At 49.2% G+C, this 18,205-nt stretch overlaps 2 protein-coding genes across 2 annotated transcripts; both read right to left on the bottom strand.

The window, feature by feature from the left end:
* Positions 1-5,362: 5,362 nt before the first annotated feature.
* Positions 5,363-8,190, bottom strand: pcdh1g32 (protocadherin 1 gamma 32; the record flags this gene model as incomplete). Its single annotated transcript, XM_084331487.1, has 1 exon — positions 5,363-8,190. The coding sequence occupies exon 1, from the start codon at positions 7,922-7,924 to the stop codon at positions 5,363-5,365; it is 2,562 nt and encodes an 853-aa protein (XP_084187613.1). The 5' UTR covers positions 7,925-8,190.
* Positions 8,191-10,654: 2,464 nt separating this feature from the next.
* On the bottom strand, positions 10,655-16,995 carry LOC311242526 (uncharacterized protein; the record flags this gene model as incomplete). The annotated part of the gene is made up of 2 exons (XM_084331485.1): positions 10,655-13,157; positions 14,528-16,995. The coding sequence occupies 2 exons, from the start codon at positions 16,993-16,995 to the stop codon at positions 10,655-10,657; spliced, it is 4,971 nt and encodes a 1,656-aa protein (XP_084187611.1).
* Between the last annotated feature and the right edge of the window lie 1,210 nt (positions 16,996-18,205).

Here is an 18,205-nt window from a genome sequence, read left to right as displayed (position 1 = left end):
CGACTCAGACAGAGCGGTGAGGACACAGGGGGGGGGATTACCGCCCCGCGGGTCTGAGTCCCTCATCCGGGGGAAAGAGACTTACACACTGACCGGCCGAGAGGCTTTAGAACGCACTCATCTTATGAACCGAGGATTTTTTTTTGGTGAGATTCCCAGGTGAATTACAACCTGATCCGGTTTCCTCATATCAGCCCTGCAGCCGCTTCCAGTTCAGGAAGCGCCGACCATGTGGTTTGTGTGTTGAGTTGATGGCGAGATGGATAATCGGTGTGTGAGAGTGTGTGTGTGTGTGTGTGTGTGTGTGTGTGTGCGTGTGTGTGTGTGTGTGTATATATATGTGTGTGTGTATGTGTGACAGAGCTCGGGATTCATCGGAGGGAATAAGCTGTGATAATCATTGCACAGCACAGGCGCATCTGTGCTCTGTCCAGTGTGTGTGTCTGTGTGTGTGTGTGTGTGTGTGTGTGTGTGTGTGTGTGTGTGTGTGGATTGTGGACCAAGGGAGAACATCTGGTTCAGTGGATCAATGGGGTGGCTGGTTAACCCTTTGCGCGCCATGAATGAAAGAGATTCAGAAGACAGCGCCTGGCAAAAACACATCGGTATATATATACCGTCTCTCACTCACAGGCCCCCGTCCACTTCCCTGACACGGCCCTCACACACACACACACACACACACACACAACACACCACACACACACACACCACACACATACACATACACACACACATACACACACATACACACACACATACACACACACCAGACACACACACACGCACACACACACACACACACAAGTTGGAATCCATCTGGCACTACTATGTGCAGAAGATTCAGTTTCGCAAAACACACACACACACAGATTGCCTTGGTGTTGAAAGCACCTCGGCTAGACTGCACCTGGTGCGCCGTCTGAAAAGAGGAAGTCCTTTTTGTTCTGCTTTTCCAATAACCTTCGGTACGTGCACGCACACGCACACACACGCACGCAACACACACACACACACCATATAACCTTCAGTACACAAGACCTGCATATTCCCTCCCCCAGTTATCCAACAACACTGTATCCAGTCTCTTAAGCTTCACTGCTGCTGACGCTCGCTGAGGGGAAACCAGATTACTGTAACACCTCTAGTGCCACAGTCAGGGACGGGACCCCTATGATACCAGGGACGGGACCCCTCTGATGTCACAGCCAGGGACGGGACCCTCTGATACCAACAGCACTGTCAAGTCAACACTGTGGCTCCTCCCACTGAAGGAGACCAGAGAGACACTGTCAACTGTACTGATGATGACGATGAGTGATATTACGTCTGATTTTAATACGGTGTCTCTCTCTCCCTCTCTCACACTCACATACAGTATACATAAACTAAACTAAACATGATTCATACGACAGCAGGTTAACCCTTTCACTGCCACACTACAGAAGGTTAACCCTTTACTATCACACTACCGTGTGATAGTAAAGGGTTAACCTTCTGTAGTGTGGCAGTGAAAGGGTTAAGACACAGGGGCCACGTGTTCGACTGACGCCCCTCCCCCCCGTGCTCGCGAGGCTTTATAAAGATCGTGGGACTATTATCTTTTCATATTTCTGCTTCAACAGGGCCGTTTTTTAAAAGGATAACTGCGTGAGAAGAAGATAGCAGAGCGAGGAGGAGGTGGTACACTATATAGGCAGTGAGTCAGACTCAACCCCCCCCCCCCCCCCCCCCCCAGAGGCCTTGAGTGTCCTGGCTGATGGTGGTTACGACCACAGAGTTGTAATAAGACTAGTTATGACACCCGGTCCTCCTGCATTAGTGCCCACTAGAACAGGCCCATACAACACATCACCCAGGAGCTGGCATCTGAAGCAGCGGCCTCCTGATGAATGGGGCGCCGGACACACGGACACTGGGGAGGGGGATGGACCCACGATGGGACACTCAGAGCCCAGGCCCTGCTGAGATTACACAGCGCTGGTGGGGCTCCGAGCGTCTGATTGTAATGCCGTCCACACACGCCGATCGTAGCCTTCTCTCTCTCTCTCTCTCTCTCTCTCTCTCTCTCTCTCTCTCAGGCCTCGCTCCATTACGGCCCGTCTGTCACTGTGGCACACGTGCGTGAATACATCCTCCCTCTCTTTCTTTCTTTCTTTCTTTCTTTCTCTCTCCTCTGTCGGCCTATCTATCCATCCCTCCATCCCTCCCTCCCTCCCTCCTCCCTCCCTCCCTCCCTCCTCCCTCTGTTGTCCTCTTCCCCACGTGTCATTGGAGCAGGGAGACAGATGGTACCCTGGGACGACCAGATTCAGAGTGAGAGAGGAATGTGAAGTAAGAGAGGGGGGAATATATATATAGAGAGAGAGAGAGAGAGAGAGAGAGAGAGAGAGAGAGAGAGAGAGAGAGAGAGAGAGAGAGAGAGAGAGGGGGGGATATATATATATATATAGAGAGAGAGAGAGAGAGAGAGAGAGAGAGAGAGAGAGATAGAGAGAGAGGGGGGGATATATATATATATATAGAGAGAGAGAGAGAGAGAGAGAGAGAGAGAGAGAGAGATAGAGAGAGAGGGGGGGGATATATATATATATATATATATATATATATATATACATATCTATATAGAGAGAGAGAGGAATATAGAGAGTAAGAGAGAGGGGGGAATATAGGGAATATATAGATATATATATAGAGAGAGAGGAATATAGAGAGTAAGAGAGAGAGGGGAATATAGGGAATATAGATATATAAATAGAGACAGAGAGATAGGACTATATAGTAAGAGAGAGAAGTAGAGATAGGACTATATAGTAAGAGAGGGAAGTAGAGATAGGACTATATAGTAAGAGAGGGAGAAATATAGAGGAATATAGAGAGTAAGAGAGATAAATAGAGACACAGAGAGAGAGAGAGGACTATAGAGTAAGAGAGAAATAGAGAGAGGAATATAGAGACTAAGAGAGATATAAATAGACACAGAGAGAGAGGACTATATAGTAAGAGAGAAGTAGAGAGAGAGAGGAATATAGAGAGTAAGAGAGAGAGAGTCAATATGGATAAGTCAACTACACAGAGTCATGCGAGGGGAAGAACCAACCAGGTAGAATAAACAGAGGTGGAGACAAACCAACATCCTGTTTCATCACGTGAGCTCGGTAACAACAACGTTGCTGCTCTGTGTTTTACATGACGGGCTACCGGGCCGAGCAAACCACCAAACCGCCCAGACACGCTTAAATATAGCCGTCCCGACTCATGCCTAAGTGAAAAGAGCTTTACTTACAGGGAGAGAGAGAGAGAGACGGAGACAGAGACAGAGAGAGAGAGATGCAAATTCTCTTCCCATGAATCATCCTGGCTATAGAGAGCACTGTCAGCCATTTTCACTAAGGCCTCGTGGAGGTTTGTTTCCCAGAGGACCTCTAAGGAGACAGTCGTCTGAATGTCCTGCAATGTGTGCGAACTCTGACCTCCATAGCCTCCCTCACCACATGGAAAAGGAATGATATGCAAGGAGGAAGGACAAGTAGTTTGGGAACTGGACATCAGGAATGCCCGGCCGAAACACCACACACACGCACACACACACACATCTACACACACAGGGCAGGGTCAGCTACTGTCATGTGACTGAGGGCCTGGAACCACTCAGTGAGAGTTCAGGGGACAACAGGAAGTGGGGGGTCGTACTGCCGACCCTTGGAATTCCTGTTTTTCAACTACTGCTTTATTCTCTCTCCATCCCCTTCACCCACTGACCCCCGTCTTTCCTTCCTCACACCCATCCTCTTCTCCACCCCCACCTCCTCCTGCCTTCTTCCTCTCCCTCTGTCTCTCTCTCTGCCTTCCTCCCCCTCTTCCTCTCTCTGCCTTCCTCTCCCTCTGTCTCTCTCTGCCTTCCTCTCCCTCTGTCTCTCTCTGCCTTCCTCTCCCTCTGTCTCTCTCTGCCTTCCTCTCCCTCTGTCTCTCTGCCTTCCTCTCCCTCTCTGTCTTCCTCTCCCTGTCTCTCTCTCTGCCTTCCTCTCCCTCTGTCTCTCTCTGCCTTCCTCTCCCTCTCTCTCTCTGCCTTCCTCTCCCTGTCTCTCTCTCTGTCTTCCTCTCCCTGTCTCTCTCTCTGCCTTCCTCTCCCTCTGTCTCTCTCTGCCTTCCTCTCCCTCTCTCTCTCTGCCTTCCTCTCCCTCTGTCTCTCTCTCTGCCTTCCTCTCCCTCTGTCTCTCTCTCTGCCTTCCTCTCCCTCGTCTCTCTCTGCCTTCCTCTCCCTCTGTCTCTCTCTGCCTTCCTCTCCCTCTGTCTCTCTCTCTGCCTTCCTCTCCCTCTGTCTCTCTCTGTCTTCCTCTCCCTCTGTCTCTCTCGGCCTTCCTCTCCCTGTCTCTCTCTGTCTTCCTCTCCCTCTGTCTCTCTCTGCCTTCCTCTCCCTCTCTCTGCCTTCCTCCCCCCCTCTGTCTCTCCTCCTGTCTTCCTCTGTGCCTCTCCCTCTGTCTCCCCCATCCTCTGCCTCTTCCTCTGCCTCCCCCATCCTCTGCCTCTCCCTCTGCCTCCCCCATCCTCTGTCTCTCCCTCTGTCTCCCCCATCCTCTGCCTCTCCCTCTGCCTCCCCCATCCTCTGCCTCTCCCTCTGTCTCCCCCATCCTCTGTCTCTCCCTCTGCCTCCCCCCCCTCTCTGTCTCTGCCTCCCTGGTCTCCTCTGCTCCTTCCATATCCAGTCCATTAGTCCCACACTATAGTATCTATTTTAATCTGTTGTTTCTCTCCTCCTCTCCATCTGTCAGACGTGCCGCTCCTACTCTCGCCCTCCTTTCCTATCCCCTTTGCAGTCCTCCCCCACCACCCTCTCTCTCCCTCCCTCCCTCTCTCTCTGCAGAGAACAGTGCTTCCCTTCCCTGCTGGCTTGGTTTAGTTATTGGAAGTCAGAGATAGTAACTGCATTTCCTCGCCCTGGGGTCAGATTAAATATTAAACTGTTGTCTCTCCGTGCCAGCTAACGGGAGAGAGCACACTCCTGAGAGCCCTCTCACCGCCGCCATCAGGGAGAGATGCTTTTACTAAAACAAGAGGCTTTAGAGAGAGAGAGAGAGAGAGAGAGAGAGAGATACTGCAGCGCTACGTGACTTTGACCATCTAGGTCAGTACTCTCTCTGTGTTAAAGCACCAGAACTATGGTTACTACCAAACATGTCCTACAGCTGTGTCGTTACAACAACAACACTATCACAAGTGAACACGAACAAACGGCTTCTTGGGGGGCGGTCGCAATGGCCGCACAAAAAAAAGAAAAACTCCAAACCTCAAACGGTCAAGATATTCCAGTGTTCCTACTGGTCCCAGTATATATCCCAGCAGTAGCCCCACCCATCACCTCTCACGACGCCCTCACCTCATTGGCTGAGTTCGTGAGGTGCTTCCTGCTCAGCGTCATGTTGAGCGTGTTGCTGTGGCTCATCAGCGGCGTCTTGACGAACACGAAGTCCCTGCTCTGGCTGGACAGCGTGGAGTAGCACGGCCGGTAGGTGCGCGTGCCGTCCTGCTGGGCGCCGCCGCCCCCCACCACCTCCATGTAGCGGATGGGCCCGTCCGTGTTGAGCTGCAGGTGCATGTCCTTGCCGCCGGGCCTCTGGTGGTACCGGCCGGGCCGGTGGCGGTCCAGGCAGCAGCAGCAGTCCGAGCCCCCCCCCACGCCGCCCGGGTCGCGGTGCCGCAGGCAGCGCACCATGAGCACCACGAAGGTGATGAAGGAGACGGCGGAGACGCAGGCCAGCGACACGATGAGGTACAGGGTGACGTCCGACATGCCCGTGTGCCGCGAGAACGGCGAGCGGCGGTGGCCTCCTTCTCCTCCGGCGGCGGGGGGCACGACGGCGCCGACCGCGCCCTTCTCCTCCACGGTCACCGTCACCTCCACGGTGGCGGAGCGCCGCGGCTCCCCGTTGTCCTGGACCACCACCGTGATCTCGTAGGCCGAGCCCGCCTCCTCCTCCGCCAGCTTGCGGGCCGTGCGCAGCTCGCCGTTGTGGGCGCCGATGCGGAACAGGCCGGCGTTGGGGCCCGGGGCGATGGAGTAGAAGAGCCAGGCGTTGTGCCCGCTGTCCGCGTCCACCGCCACCAGCTTGTTGACGAGGTGCCCCGACGCGGCCGCCTGCGGCACCGTGAGCTGCAGCCCGGTGTCCCGGGGGTAGGACGGGTGCACCACGGCCGGCGCGTTGTCGTTGCGGTCCACCACGAACACGTGCACGGTGACGTTGGCGGTGCGCGGGGGCGCCCCGCCGTCCCGCGCCTGCACCTCCACGCGGAACGCCGTCAGCTGCTCGTGGTCCAGCGAGCGCATGCTGTAGATGGCGCCGCTGTCCGGGTTGATGTAGACGTAGGAGGAGACGGGCGCGCCCTGCACCAGGCCGGGCAGGATGGAGTAGGAGACGCGGGCGTTGTCCCCGAGGTCGGCGTCCGACGCCGTCACCGCGGCGATGGGGGCGCTGGGCGCGTTGTTCTCCGGCACGTCCACCGAGTAGGAGGGCTGGGCGAAGGCGGGCGCGTTGTCGTTGACGTCGGAGAGCGCCACCACGAAGGTGGTGCGCGACGACAGCGGGGGGGAGCCGCCGTCCGTCGCCACCACCACCACCGTGTACTCCGGGACGCTCTCGCGGTCCAGCGTGCCGTCGGTGGTGAGGCTGTAGTGGCCGCCGAAGGCCGGGGTCAGTTTGAAGGGCAGCCCGGGCTGCTGCACCCGCAGGGTCACCTCGCCGTTGGCGCCCGAGTCCAGGTCGCGGGCGCTGATGAGCGCGATCACGGTCTCCGACGGCGAGTCCTCCCGCACGGGGCTGGTGAGCGACGTCAGCGTCACCTCCGGCGCGTTGTCGTTGACGTCGACCACGTCGATGATGACGTTGCAGGAGCCCTCCATGGCGGGCGAGCCCCCGTCGCGCGCCTGCACCGTGATGTGGTACACGCTGCCCGTCTCGTAGTCCACGGCGCCGTTCACGCGGATCTCCCCGCTCTTGGCGTCCACGTTGAACAGCTTGAGCACGCGCGCCGGCGTGTACTTGCTGAACAGGTACGAGATCTCCCCGTTCCGCTCGGAGTCGGCGTCGGTGGCGTTCAGCTTCGTCACCAGAGTCCCCGGTGCCACGTTCTCCGTCACGCTGACGGTCTTCACCTGCTCGTCGAACACGGGCGCGTTGTCGTTGACGTCCAGCACCTTGATGAGCAGCAGGGTGGAGCCCGAGCGCTCCGGTTGACCCCCGTCCACGGCGGTGAGCAGCAGGCGGAACGAGGCGCGCGCCTCGCGGTCCAGCGGCTTCTCCACCACCAGCTCGGGGAACTTGCTGCCGTCGCTCTTCGCCTCCACGTTCAACGCGAAGAAGTCGTTGGACGCCAGGTGATAAGTGCGCAGAGAGTTGGTGCCCACGTCCGGGTCCCGCGCGCTCTCCAGGCGGAACCGCGTGCCCGGCGCCGCCGCCTCGGAGATCTCCAGGGAGATGTTGTGGGTCGAGAACCTCGGCGCGTTGTCGTTCACGTCCAAGATGTCCACCACGACGCGGTGGATCTGCAGCGGGTTCTCCAGCACGATCTGAAGGTGCAGCGAGCACGCGAGGCTCAACTCGCACATGTGCTCCCGGTCTATTTTCTGCCTAATCACCAGATCGCCGGTGGCCGGGTTCACCTCCAAGTATTGCGCGTTGGACTCCGTGACCACGCGCAGTTTCCTCTGCACGGTCCTCTGCGCGGTCAGTCCCAAGTCCTCCGCGATGTTCCCGACGACGGAGCCGGGGCTCAGCTCCTCCGACACGGCGTAGCTGAGCTGCGCGGACACGCCGCAGGAGGAGGAGGAGAGCCAGGCCAGGAGGGCCAGCAGGCAGAGCCGGGAGGAGGGCCGCCCGCCGGAGCCGCGCGTCCTGCCGCCGCGCCTGGAGGAGTCGGGGGACTCCATTGTGCCGCGCTGCGCTGCGCTGCGCGTCGCTCCCGGGACGCGGGGGGGATGGAAGCGCTTACCGTTTCTCTTTCACCATAATAATACCGTCGATAGTCCCGTTATTAGTTATTAAAACCACCGCGCCGTCGTCCGTAAACATTTCCGTTTGAGAAATAAAGCGATGGGAAGTTTCGAGGTGATCATCATGACGGCGCGTTTCTTTAATAACGGTATAAAAAGAAACGGGAAAACACTTTTGGACTCTTCTTCTCTAAACTAAAACTTCTCTCTCTGTCTCCTCTCTGCTCTGCTGCGCCTCTCAGGGGGCGGGGCGAGGGCACAAAAGGCCGCTCCCCATTGGCTGGCGGGGCAGAGCCCGCCCCCCCCTTCACTCACAGAACTCTCTCACACACAACTTTACTAATCACCCCCTTATGTATTAGAGGAGCCCGTTACGTTGTGTGGCATTCTGTATGTCTGAACGAGACTGTTCAGTTAAAGACTAACAACCAACTCAATACTTATTATCACGGAGTCCAAAATGGATGACAGAATAAAAGTATTCCCTAACTTCTGAAAGAATCATGCAACTTTGCAGCATAACTCAGAGGAACAGACAGAAGGATATGAGAGAGGAGGACGGGGGTAAATATTAATTAATTGTTTTTTCTCGTGTGGAAATCCAATACCACGTAATGTTATTGATTTTTTTATAGGTAAACGATACGCAAAGCACAAAGCAGAACATGTCCAGATAAATGATAAATGTGCCCACAAGGGGGCAGAGTTTCCAAAAAAAGTCCCCCCCCCATCCCTAAAGTGCTGTCACTGCTAAGTGAGTGAAGGTTATGTAAAGCACAGTCACTTGGCAAGGATACAACATGTGATTGCTGCCAACTAACTAGGTTATATAATTAACACTGGCCTTACATGTGAATTAGACAAGTGGATAAAATCGTGTGTAGCATCAAAAGACCTCCATACATACAGTTCTGAGTGAAGACAGATATCGAAAATAATGTCTGATATAGAATATTTTTTTATGCTAATAGGCCTGTTGAAGTAAATGGATGCAAGTTATTTTGTGTACTCAAAGAGGTGTTGTATAATGAAAGCTACAATGTCAATAAATGACAACAAACACCCAATAAAATGAATAAAATAATGTGGAAATGTAGACCGTCTAACGGGAATGTGAGGAAATGTTTATGCTAGTGTAAGTTTGGCTATTTGTTCAATATGTCTCATTGACTGAATGAACAAACTGACTGAACAAAATAAAAAAGTATAGTTCTATAAATGTCATCATTTTTGACAGCCCATGTTGTAGGACATCAAAGTCTACACTCTATGTACACGCCTTTTTGAAAGGCGTGTACATAGAGTGTAGACTTTGATGTCCTACAACTGTCAAAATGATGACATTTATAGAACTGTACTTTTTTTATTTTGTTCAGTCAGTTTGTTCATTCAGTCAATGAGACATATTGAACCAAACTTGTACATTACACTAGCGTAAACAATATTACATAAACAGTTCATCACATTCCCGTTAAATGGTCTACAAATGGGGGGCGACAGTGGCTCAGGAGGTAGAGCAGTCATCTGGCAATCCGGAGGTTCCCGGTTCGATTCCCGCTCCTCCCGGGCAGCGTGTCGATGTGTCCTTGAGCAAGACACTTAACCCCTAATTTCTCCCGATGAGCAGGTTGGCACCTTGCATGGTCGCCTCCGCCGTCGGTGTGTGAATGCGTGGGTAAAATGTGAGGAACAAATTGTAAAGCGCTTTGGATAAAAGCGCTATATAAAAAAGCAGCCATTTACACATTATTTTATGTATTTTGTTGGGTGTTTATTGTCATTTATTGACATTGCAGCTTTCATATACAAAACTGCTTTGAGTACACAAAATAACTTGCATCCATTTACTGCAACAGGCCTATTAGCATGCATATTTCTTATATATCAGACAGTATCATTTTCTTCTCAATGCTATAGTGTTTTATATATGTGAAGTATGTGAAACCCACAAATATATATCCATCTTTGTATTCTATTTCAGGAGACGTTCAGTCATAAATATGGAGATGCTGGGTTATATGATATATACACATTCCATGTGTTTAATATAATTAATTTAAATATGACCCCACACCAATACTTGAACGTGTCAAATGTTTTGCAGAACATTTCTAGGCAACGTCATGTACATAACTGTGTAAAACATGAAAAGAAAAATAATGGTTCCAACCGGAAAAAATGTGCCGAAAGGTCTGGATTATTACATATCTCGATGTGATTTATCAAGAAATATCTACAGCAAGAATTTTGGGTCTCAATGAATCCAAAATGACAATGTGGTTAGAAGTGGTGGAGAGAATAAAAGCTAGCATAATAATGGTAGTGTCTGGTTAGGAGCGAGGGATAATGGATGGATTATCCAATGGGGGGTCCGGGAGGGGGGGGGGGGGGGGGGGGGGTACGAGCAAGAGCATACGTGTGTAGGGTATTAGATAGCAGGTATTAGGGGTATATCCTGTATAATACATTTAACTAAATGGTGATTTCATTGGATGTGCACTGTTAATAATGCTTGTATATCTTATTGTGTGTTGTCATGTTTGTTTATATGTTTGTTTAAAAAATAATAGAAAAAGAAAATACAAAAAAAGAAAAGAAAAATAATACACAAAAGAAAAAACAATAAACATTCAAACTTTTTACCACAAGGCCACTAAGATTTTAGGACTATTGAATAAAATTGTACCCTGCCTCAAAGCTCACCTGCTGGCTCTCAAAGGTCCAGGTGCTGTCAGGTAAAGAGGCGTCTAGGACGTTGATCATCTCCTTAAAGTCAGTGGTGCTGCTGGGCTTAACGAAGGTGAAATCACTGTACTCTGACATGGGAGAGAGGCAGGACCTGAAGGACTGACTCTGAGACAACATGTCTCCTCCCAGGACCTCCACGTACTTAATAGGCCCGTCACTGTTGAGCTGGATCTGCAGGTTTCTGTTGGGGTTCTTGTAGCCGTCATAGTCAGGCTGGCTCATGCAGCAACTACCGTCTCTGCTGTTCCTAACGCACTTGACTGCTAAGATGAGAAAAGTCACCACAGACAGTACAGACACCGAGGCCAGAGAGAGGATCAAATAAAGGGTGATTCTCCCACTTTTCTTGCTGGGCTCTGCTGCTTTCTGTCTGAGGTCCAAGATGGGCTCGTGGAGCCCGTCCTCTAGCAGAATGGACACCGTGACGGTGGAGGACTGGCCCGGTTCCCCGTCGTCCTTGATCTGTATAACCAGCCTCTGAGAGGAGTCGTCCTGCTCGGACACAGAGCGTTTAGTCCTCACCTCCCCCGTGTAAAGACTGACAGTGAACAGAGAGGCGTCTGTGGCCTCCGCCAGTTGATAGGAGACCAGTGCGTTATGACCCGAGTCAGCGTCCACGGCCGTCACCTTGGTAACCAGGTGGCCTGCTTTAGCGGAGCGAGGCATCCTCTGATGAGAGAGTGAGCCCAGGACAGCAGAGGAGGGGTAAATAACAGTGGGGGCATTATCGTTCTGGTCCAGGATAAAAACATGGACAGTAGCGTTGCTGCTCAGAGAAGGAGAGCCCTGGTCCTTTGCCTGCACCTGGATCTGGAACACCTTCAGTTTCTCATAGTCAAACGAGTGCATGCTGTAGATGCTGCCGTTATCAGAGTTCATGTAGACATAGGAGGACACAGACACCTCCTGAACCTTGGAGTCCAGGATGGAGTAGGAGATCTTGGCGTTTTCCCCAAAGTCCAGGTCAGATGCGGATACTGAGTAGAGTATGGAGCCTGGCACCCCGTTCTCTTTCAAATACACATTATAGGAGGGCTGGGTGAATATAGGAGGGTTGTCATTCACATCAGTGATGCTGACAGGTATAGTTCTCTTACTAGTCAGGGGAGGAGAGCCTGAATCAGTGGCTGTTATCTCAAGAGTATACTCTGAGAAGCTCTCTCTGTCTAAAGCACCACTGGTAACCAGTGCGTAATTATTAGAGAATGAGGGTTTCAGACTAAAAGGAAAACCTTTGGAGAGTTTTAACTTCACTTTACCATTATCACCGGAGTCAAGGTCCCGGGCACTGATTAAAGCCACTACCGTGCCACTGGGGGCATCCTCGCGCACTGGGCTGGGCTTTGAAGTGAGAACAATTTCTGGGGCATTATCGTTAACGTCGATAACATCTATCTGCACACGACACTGTCCCTCCATTTCAGGGACACCTTTATCTTTCGCGAGGATATCAATCTCATAAGTAGAAGCACTTTCATAATCTAACTGGTCCTTCAGAGAAACGTCTCCCGTTAAGGGATCTATAGAAAACCTGGATAGAACGGACTCTGGTGCGCGCACACCAAAGCCGTATACTATCTCCCCATTTAGACCCTCGTCGACGTCGATCGCTTTCGTTTTAACGAGAAACGTGCCTTTCACGCTATTCTCTGCCATTTCGACCTTATACAAGTTTTTTTCAAATACTGGAAAATTGTCATTTATGTCAAGCACGGTAATAGTTATCTGAGAAGTTCCAGATCTGACTGGGTTTCCCCCGTCTAGCGCTGTCAAGAGGAGCTGGTGAACAGCTGTTTTCTCTCGGTCTAAGTGTTTCTCTAAGATGAGTTCAGGTACTGTTTTACCCCCCTCGGTATCCTTAATTTTTAAGGAAAAGCATTCGTTTTTACTTAGTGTATAGGACTTTAATGAATTGCTTCCGACGTCGGGGTCCACTGCTCTTTCCAAAGGAAAACGCCTCCCTAACGCGGCTGATTCCGCTATTTTCAAAGTAAAATCCTGCGTTGGAAAACTGGGCGAATTGTCATTAATGTCTCGTATTTCCACCTCTATGCGGTGTAGCTGCAAAGGATCCTCAATTACAACCTGCAGAGGTAGAACGCAGGTGGCGCTTTGTCCGCATAAAGCCTCTCTGTCTATTCTCTCGTTCACCACCAGCTCGCCCTTCCCCGCATCCACGCTGAAATACTGCTTACCAGCCTCCGAGGCGACGCGCAGTTTACGGTCAAATATCTCTGATAGTCCTAAACCCAGATCTTTGGCCAGATTTCCTACCACAGAGCCCTGTTTCAGCTCCTCCGGGATGGTGTAGCGAGTCTGTCCGTCTATTGTACTCCACAAGAGGAAGAAATGATGCCACCAAAGAGCCTGCCACCTCCAGTCTCGGTATCCCGTTCTCTTTGTCATCCCTGAGCCGTTACAAAAGATTATTTCCCATCGAGATGTTTTTCCAAAATAAAGAGGTCCACGTTAAAATCCTCAGCCATGGCATATTCCAATCGAAAATAATTAATATTTGCACAGGGAAAATGGAGAAATGTTGAATAGATTTTGCATTTCTAGGGTATCTCTCTCTCTCCTCCAGCTCTGAGCACAGTGATGGTTTGGGTGCTGAGGCTGCATGGGGGGAGGGAGTAGATCTCTTTGTACAGTTGTGTATGCTATTGGTGCACAGCGTCCATCTCTAGCATCCAATCAGAGCGAAGGAGAACGCTGCTATTAAAGACACAAGAGCCTGTCTGTATCACGCAGCGTCAGTGAGGAGAGATGATGCTGAGGTGATTTTAAATACGTCAAAACATTTGTGATTGTATATAATTGAAATGGGTCAATGAGAAAAATCAGATTTTCTAATAACGTATTGTTATTTGTAAAAGCATTTTTGTTTTATTTATTTAATTATTGAACTGCTTTTATTTCAGCGAGTCTGTTATGTAACACTGTGAAAATATAAATAAATCCCTGAGTGAAAATAGATCTATAAAAAAAACATACTGAGCTTTGTTGTGTTTTATTTGTTGTGAATGAAAAAAAACAGGCTATGCATTAATACGGTATTCATTACTTTCACGCTGTCTTTTTTTTAATCAGTGTCAATACACGTTGCTGTCCACAGCTGAGGTGCTGAAACGCTCCCCGGTCTGTGACTCACCAGAAAAAGGCACAACAAACAAGCCCACAACATAACAGCACAAACAAAGGAGCACGGGTGCACCGCCTAGACCGTGAGGTGCGCTGTCCACAGCGGTGGTGCTGAAAGGCTCAGCTCTCAATGCTGTGAAAAATAATAACAGAGACCCTAAACACGATCGTCCGCAGTGAAGGAGGTGTACATGACGGTAGACAATTAGTGATTATCATGTAGCCAACTGTACTATCTTGCTCCTATACTGTCATCTGTGATGTTATTGTATTGTCTTGAAATATGTTTTCTCATTCATTGTGCCTGAGGTGAGAACAAAGATGATTTCCCAGGTCTGGTTAGATTATAATGCCCTAATTTTTTATGTCTTCTATAGTAAAAACTGTTTTGATGGAAAGTGACATGGAAAATGAACTACTGTCAGTCCTAAACGACAAGGCACAAATCACATTCTAACTAGCCTACAAGAGTATTGACCCTCAACACGAAATAAAGCTAATTATTGAATGTGAAAAGACATTAAAAAATAAAAGCCAAAGACTATCCAAGCTCCATTTAGTTGGAATGTAATTAAGCCATAGAATGATATGATTGGATAATCACCATTAAAATATCTGGAACTTCTGAGAGAACAATAAACGTCACAGTACTGTTGTTCACTGCTCACCTGCTGGCTCTCAAAGGTCCAGGTGCTGTCAGGTAAAGAGGCGTCTAGGACGTTGATCATCTCCTTAAAGTCAGTGGTGCTGCTGGGCTTAACAAAGGTGAAATCACTGTACTCTGACATGGGAGAGAGGCAGGACCTGAAGGACTGACTCTGAGACAACATGTCTCCTCCCAGGACCTCCACGTACTTAATAGGCCCGTCACTGTTGAGCTGGATCTGCAGGTTTCTGTTGGGGTTCTTGTAGCCGTCATAGTCAGGCTGGCTCATGCAGCAACTACCGTCTCTGCTGTTCCTAACGCACTTGACTGCTAAGATGAGAAAAGTCACCACAGACAGTACAGACACCGAGGCCAGAGAGAGGATCAAATAAAGGGTGATTCTCCCACTTTTCTTGCTGGGTTCCGCTGCTTTCTGTCTGAGGTCCAAGATGGGCTCGTGGAGCCCGTCCTCTAGCAGAATGGACACCGTGACGGTGGAGGACTGGCCCGGTTCCCCGTCGTCCTTGATCTGTATCACCAGCCTCTGAGAGGAGTCGTCCTGCTCGGACACAGAGCGTTTAGTCCTCACCTCCCCCGTGTAAAGACTGACAGTGAACAGAGAGGCGTCTGTGGCCTCCGCCAGTTGATAGGAGACCAGTGCGTTGTGACCCGAGTCAGCGTCCACGGCCGTCACCTTGGTAACCAGGTGGCCTGCTTTAGCGGAGCGAGGCATCCTCTGATGAGAGAGTGAGCCCAGGACAGCAGAGGAGGGGTAAATAACAGTGGGGGCATTATCGTTCTGGTCCAGGATAAAAACATGGACAGTAGCGTTGCTGCTCAGAGAAGGAGAGCCCTGGTCCTTTGCCTGCACCTGGATCTGGAACACCTTCAGTTTCTCATAGTCAAACGAGTGCATGCTGTAGATGCTGCCGTTATCAGAGTTCATGTAGACATAGGAGGACACAGACACCTCCTGAACCTTGGAGTCCAGGATGGAGTAGGAGATCTTGGCGTTTTCCCCAAAGTCCAGGTCAGATGCGGATACTGAGTAGAGTATGGAGCCTGGCACCCCGTTCTCTTTCAAATACACATTATAGGAGGGCTGGGTGAATATAGGAGGGTTGTCATTCACATCAGTGATGCTGACAGGTATAGTTCTCTTACTAGTCAGGGGAGGAGAGCCTGAATCAGTGGCTGTTATCTCAAGATTATACTCTGAGAAGCTCTCTCTGTCTAAAGCACCACTGGTAACCAGTGCGTAATTATTAGAGAATGAGGGTTTCAGACTAAAAGGAAAACCTTTTGAAAGTCGTAAAGTAAGTTTACCGTTATCACCAGAGTCAAGATCCCGTGCACTGATCAACGCTACTACAGTACCACTGGGTGCATCCTCGCGTACCCGGCTGGGTTTCGAAGTGAGAACGATTTCAGGGGTATTATCATTGACATCTAATATTTCTACTTGGACTGTACAATGTCCCTCCATTCTAGGCGAGCCTTTGTCTTTAGCGCTTATGTCCATTTCATAATTTGCAGTCGTTTCAAAATCTAATTTTCCTTTTAGAATTACTTTTCCAGATAATGCATCAATATCAAATACAGACAGAACATTGTCGAGTGTATGTGGTCCAAAAGAATATTCTATTTCTCCATTTTGATCCTCATCGATATCTTTTGCTACAGGATTAATGATGAATGTGCCATCTGCGCTATTTTCACTTATAGCAACTTTATAGACGTTTTGGTCAAAAACGGGAGAATTATCGTTGTTATCAAGCACAGTAATAGTTATCTGAGAGGTTCCGGATCTCACTGGGTTTCCCCCGTCTAATGCCGTTAAGAGAAGCTGATGCACAGCTTTTTTCTCTCGGTCAAGAGACTTCGCCAGGACTAACTCTGGAACCTTTCGTCCACCGGACACATCTTTTATCTTTAAAGTGAAACAGTCGTCTTTACTGAGGGTATACGACCTGACTGAATTACTCCCGACATCAAGGTCCTGTGCACTTTCCAGTGGGAAACGTGCACCGGAAGCAACATGCTCTGCGATTTCTAAAATGGATTCCTTAGATGGAAAACTTGGAGAATTATCATTAATATCCTGTATTTCAACTTCAACACGAAACAGTTGTAGCGGGTCTTCTATAACCACCTGCAGAGGTAGAAGACAGCTCGCGCTTTGTCCGCATAAAGCCTCTCTGTCTATTCTCTCGTTCACCACCAGCTCGCCCTTCCCCGCATCCACGTTGAAATACTGCTTACCAGCCTCCGAGGCGACGCGCAGTTTACGGTCAAAAATCTCTGATAGTCCTAAACCCAGATCTTTGGCTAGATTTCCTACCACAGAGCCCTGTTTCAGCTCCTCCGGGATGGTGTAGCGAGTCTGTCCGTCTATTGTACTCCACAAGAGGAAGAAATGATGCCACCAAAGAGCCTGCCACCTCCAGTCTCGGTATCCCGTTCTCTTTGTCATCCCTGAGCCGTTACAGCGCGTTATTTCCCATCGAGATATTATCCAGAACAAAGACTTCAATGTTAAAATCCATCTCCAGAGAGAATATTCCAACGATCACCAAAGATGTTTGTGCAGGTAAAGATGCGAAATTTAAGATAGATCTTTCATCTCTGTTTATTGTCTCATCCTCCTCTCTCCTCCAGCTCTGAGCAGTGTACGGGTAAGAGCGCTGAGGCTGCATGGGGGGAGGGAGTAGATCTCTTTGTACAGTCCTGTATGCTATTGGTGCACAGCATCCATCTAACATCCAATGAAAGGAGAGGAGAGGAAAGGAGAACAGAGTTCTTAAAGCTACAGCATGCTTTCTCTAAATAAACATGGTCTGTTAAAACAAAGGTAAAATCATAATTTGGTATTATTTCTGAATATTAGGGTGAAATTGATTCACTGAAAAAACAATTACATAATAATAATAATAATAATAATAATAATAATAATAATAATAATAATAATAATTATTATTATTATTATTTTAATGTAATAGATTAAATCAGTAATTTATATTATGTTTACTTAAGCAAGTATTGGAAACACAAATACATAAAATAAAAAGCCATAATAAATATTTCTGTGAAAAAGGAAAAAAGGTATGTAATGATTTGCCATTGTTGTACAGTAAAAGGTATATACAATCTACTGTTAAACCCCATTCATTATCAATGTATTTCAGTATGAGTTGCTGTCCACAGCTGTGGTGCTGAAACGTCTTTCTGTTCAAGTGGTCAAACACCAGGCAACAATCAGTGCTATAAATGCCTCTGTTTAAAACCTTGCCTATAGGAGTCTAAGGCGCTGTCCACCGACGTGGTGCTGAAACGCTGAGTTCACAATGTCTGTCAGATAACAGGTAGGCCTACTCCAAACACCAAACAGATTCCATTACTTCAGAACAAAGATATCGTTTTCTGGGACCAGACAACAGATATGCCTGTTTGCTAAAATATAGCAATTAAATAGATCTGGAAAACAACTGAGGCACCATATATTTTAGACAATTACACGATTATAAGTCATGATCATTTTCAAAGTGCTGGAGGGCTTATTGATATCACTTTTCATAATGGCCTGTTAAGTTTCACTGTAGTGAAATAATTGTATGTTACTTCTTATGACAAATGGTATGTCTTTTGATGTTGACACAGATACAGAACAGAGCTTCAACATTCCA

Source organism: Notolepis coatsorum (assembly GCF_963971535.1).
Source record: "Notolepis coatsorum genome assembly, chromosome: 16".
NCBI classification, from domain to species: domain Eukaryota; kingdom Metazoa; phylum Chordata; class Actinopteri; order Aulopiformes; family Paralepididae; genus Notolepis; species Notolepis coatsorum.
Note: the sequence above shows the minus strand (reverse complement) of the source record. Positions and strands in the feature narration are given on the sequence as shown.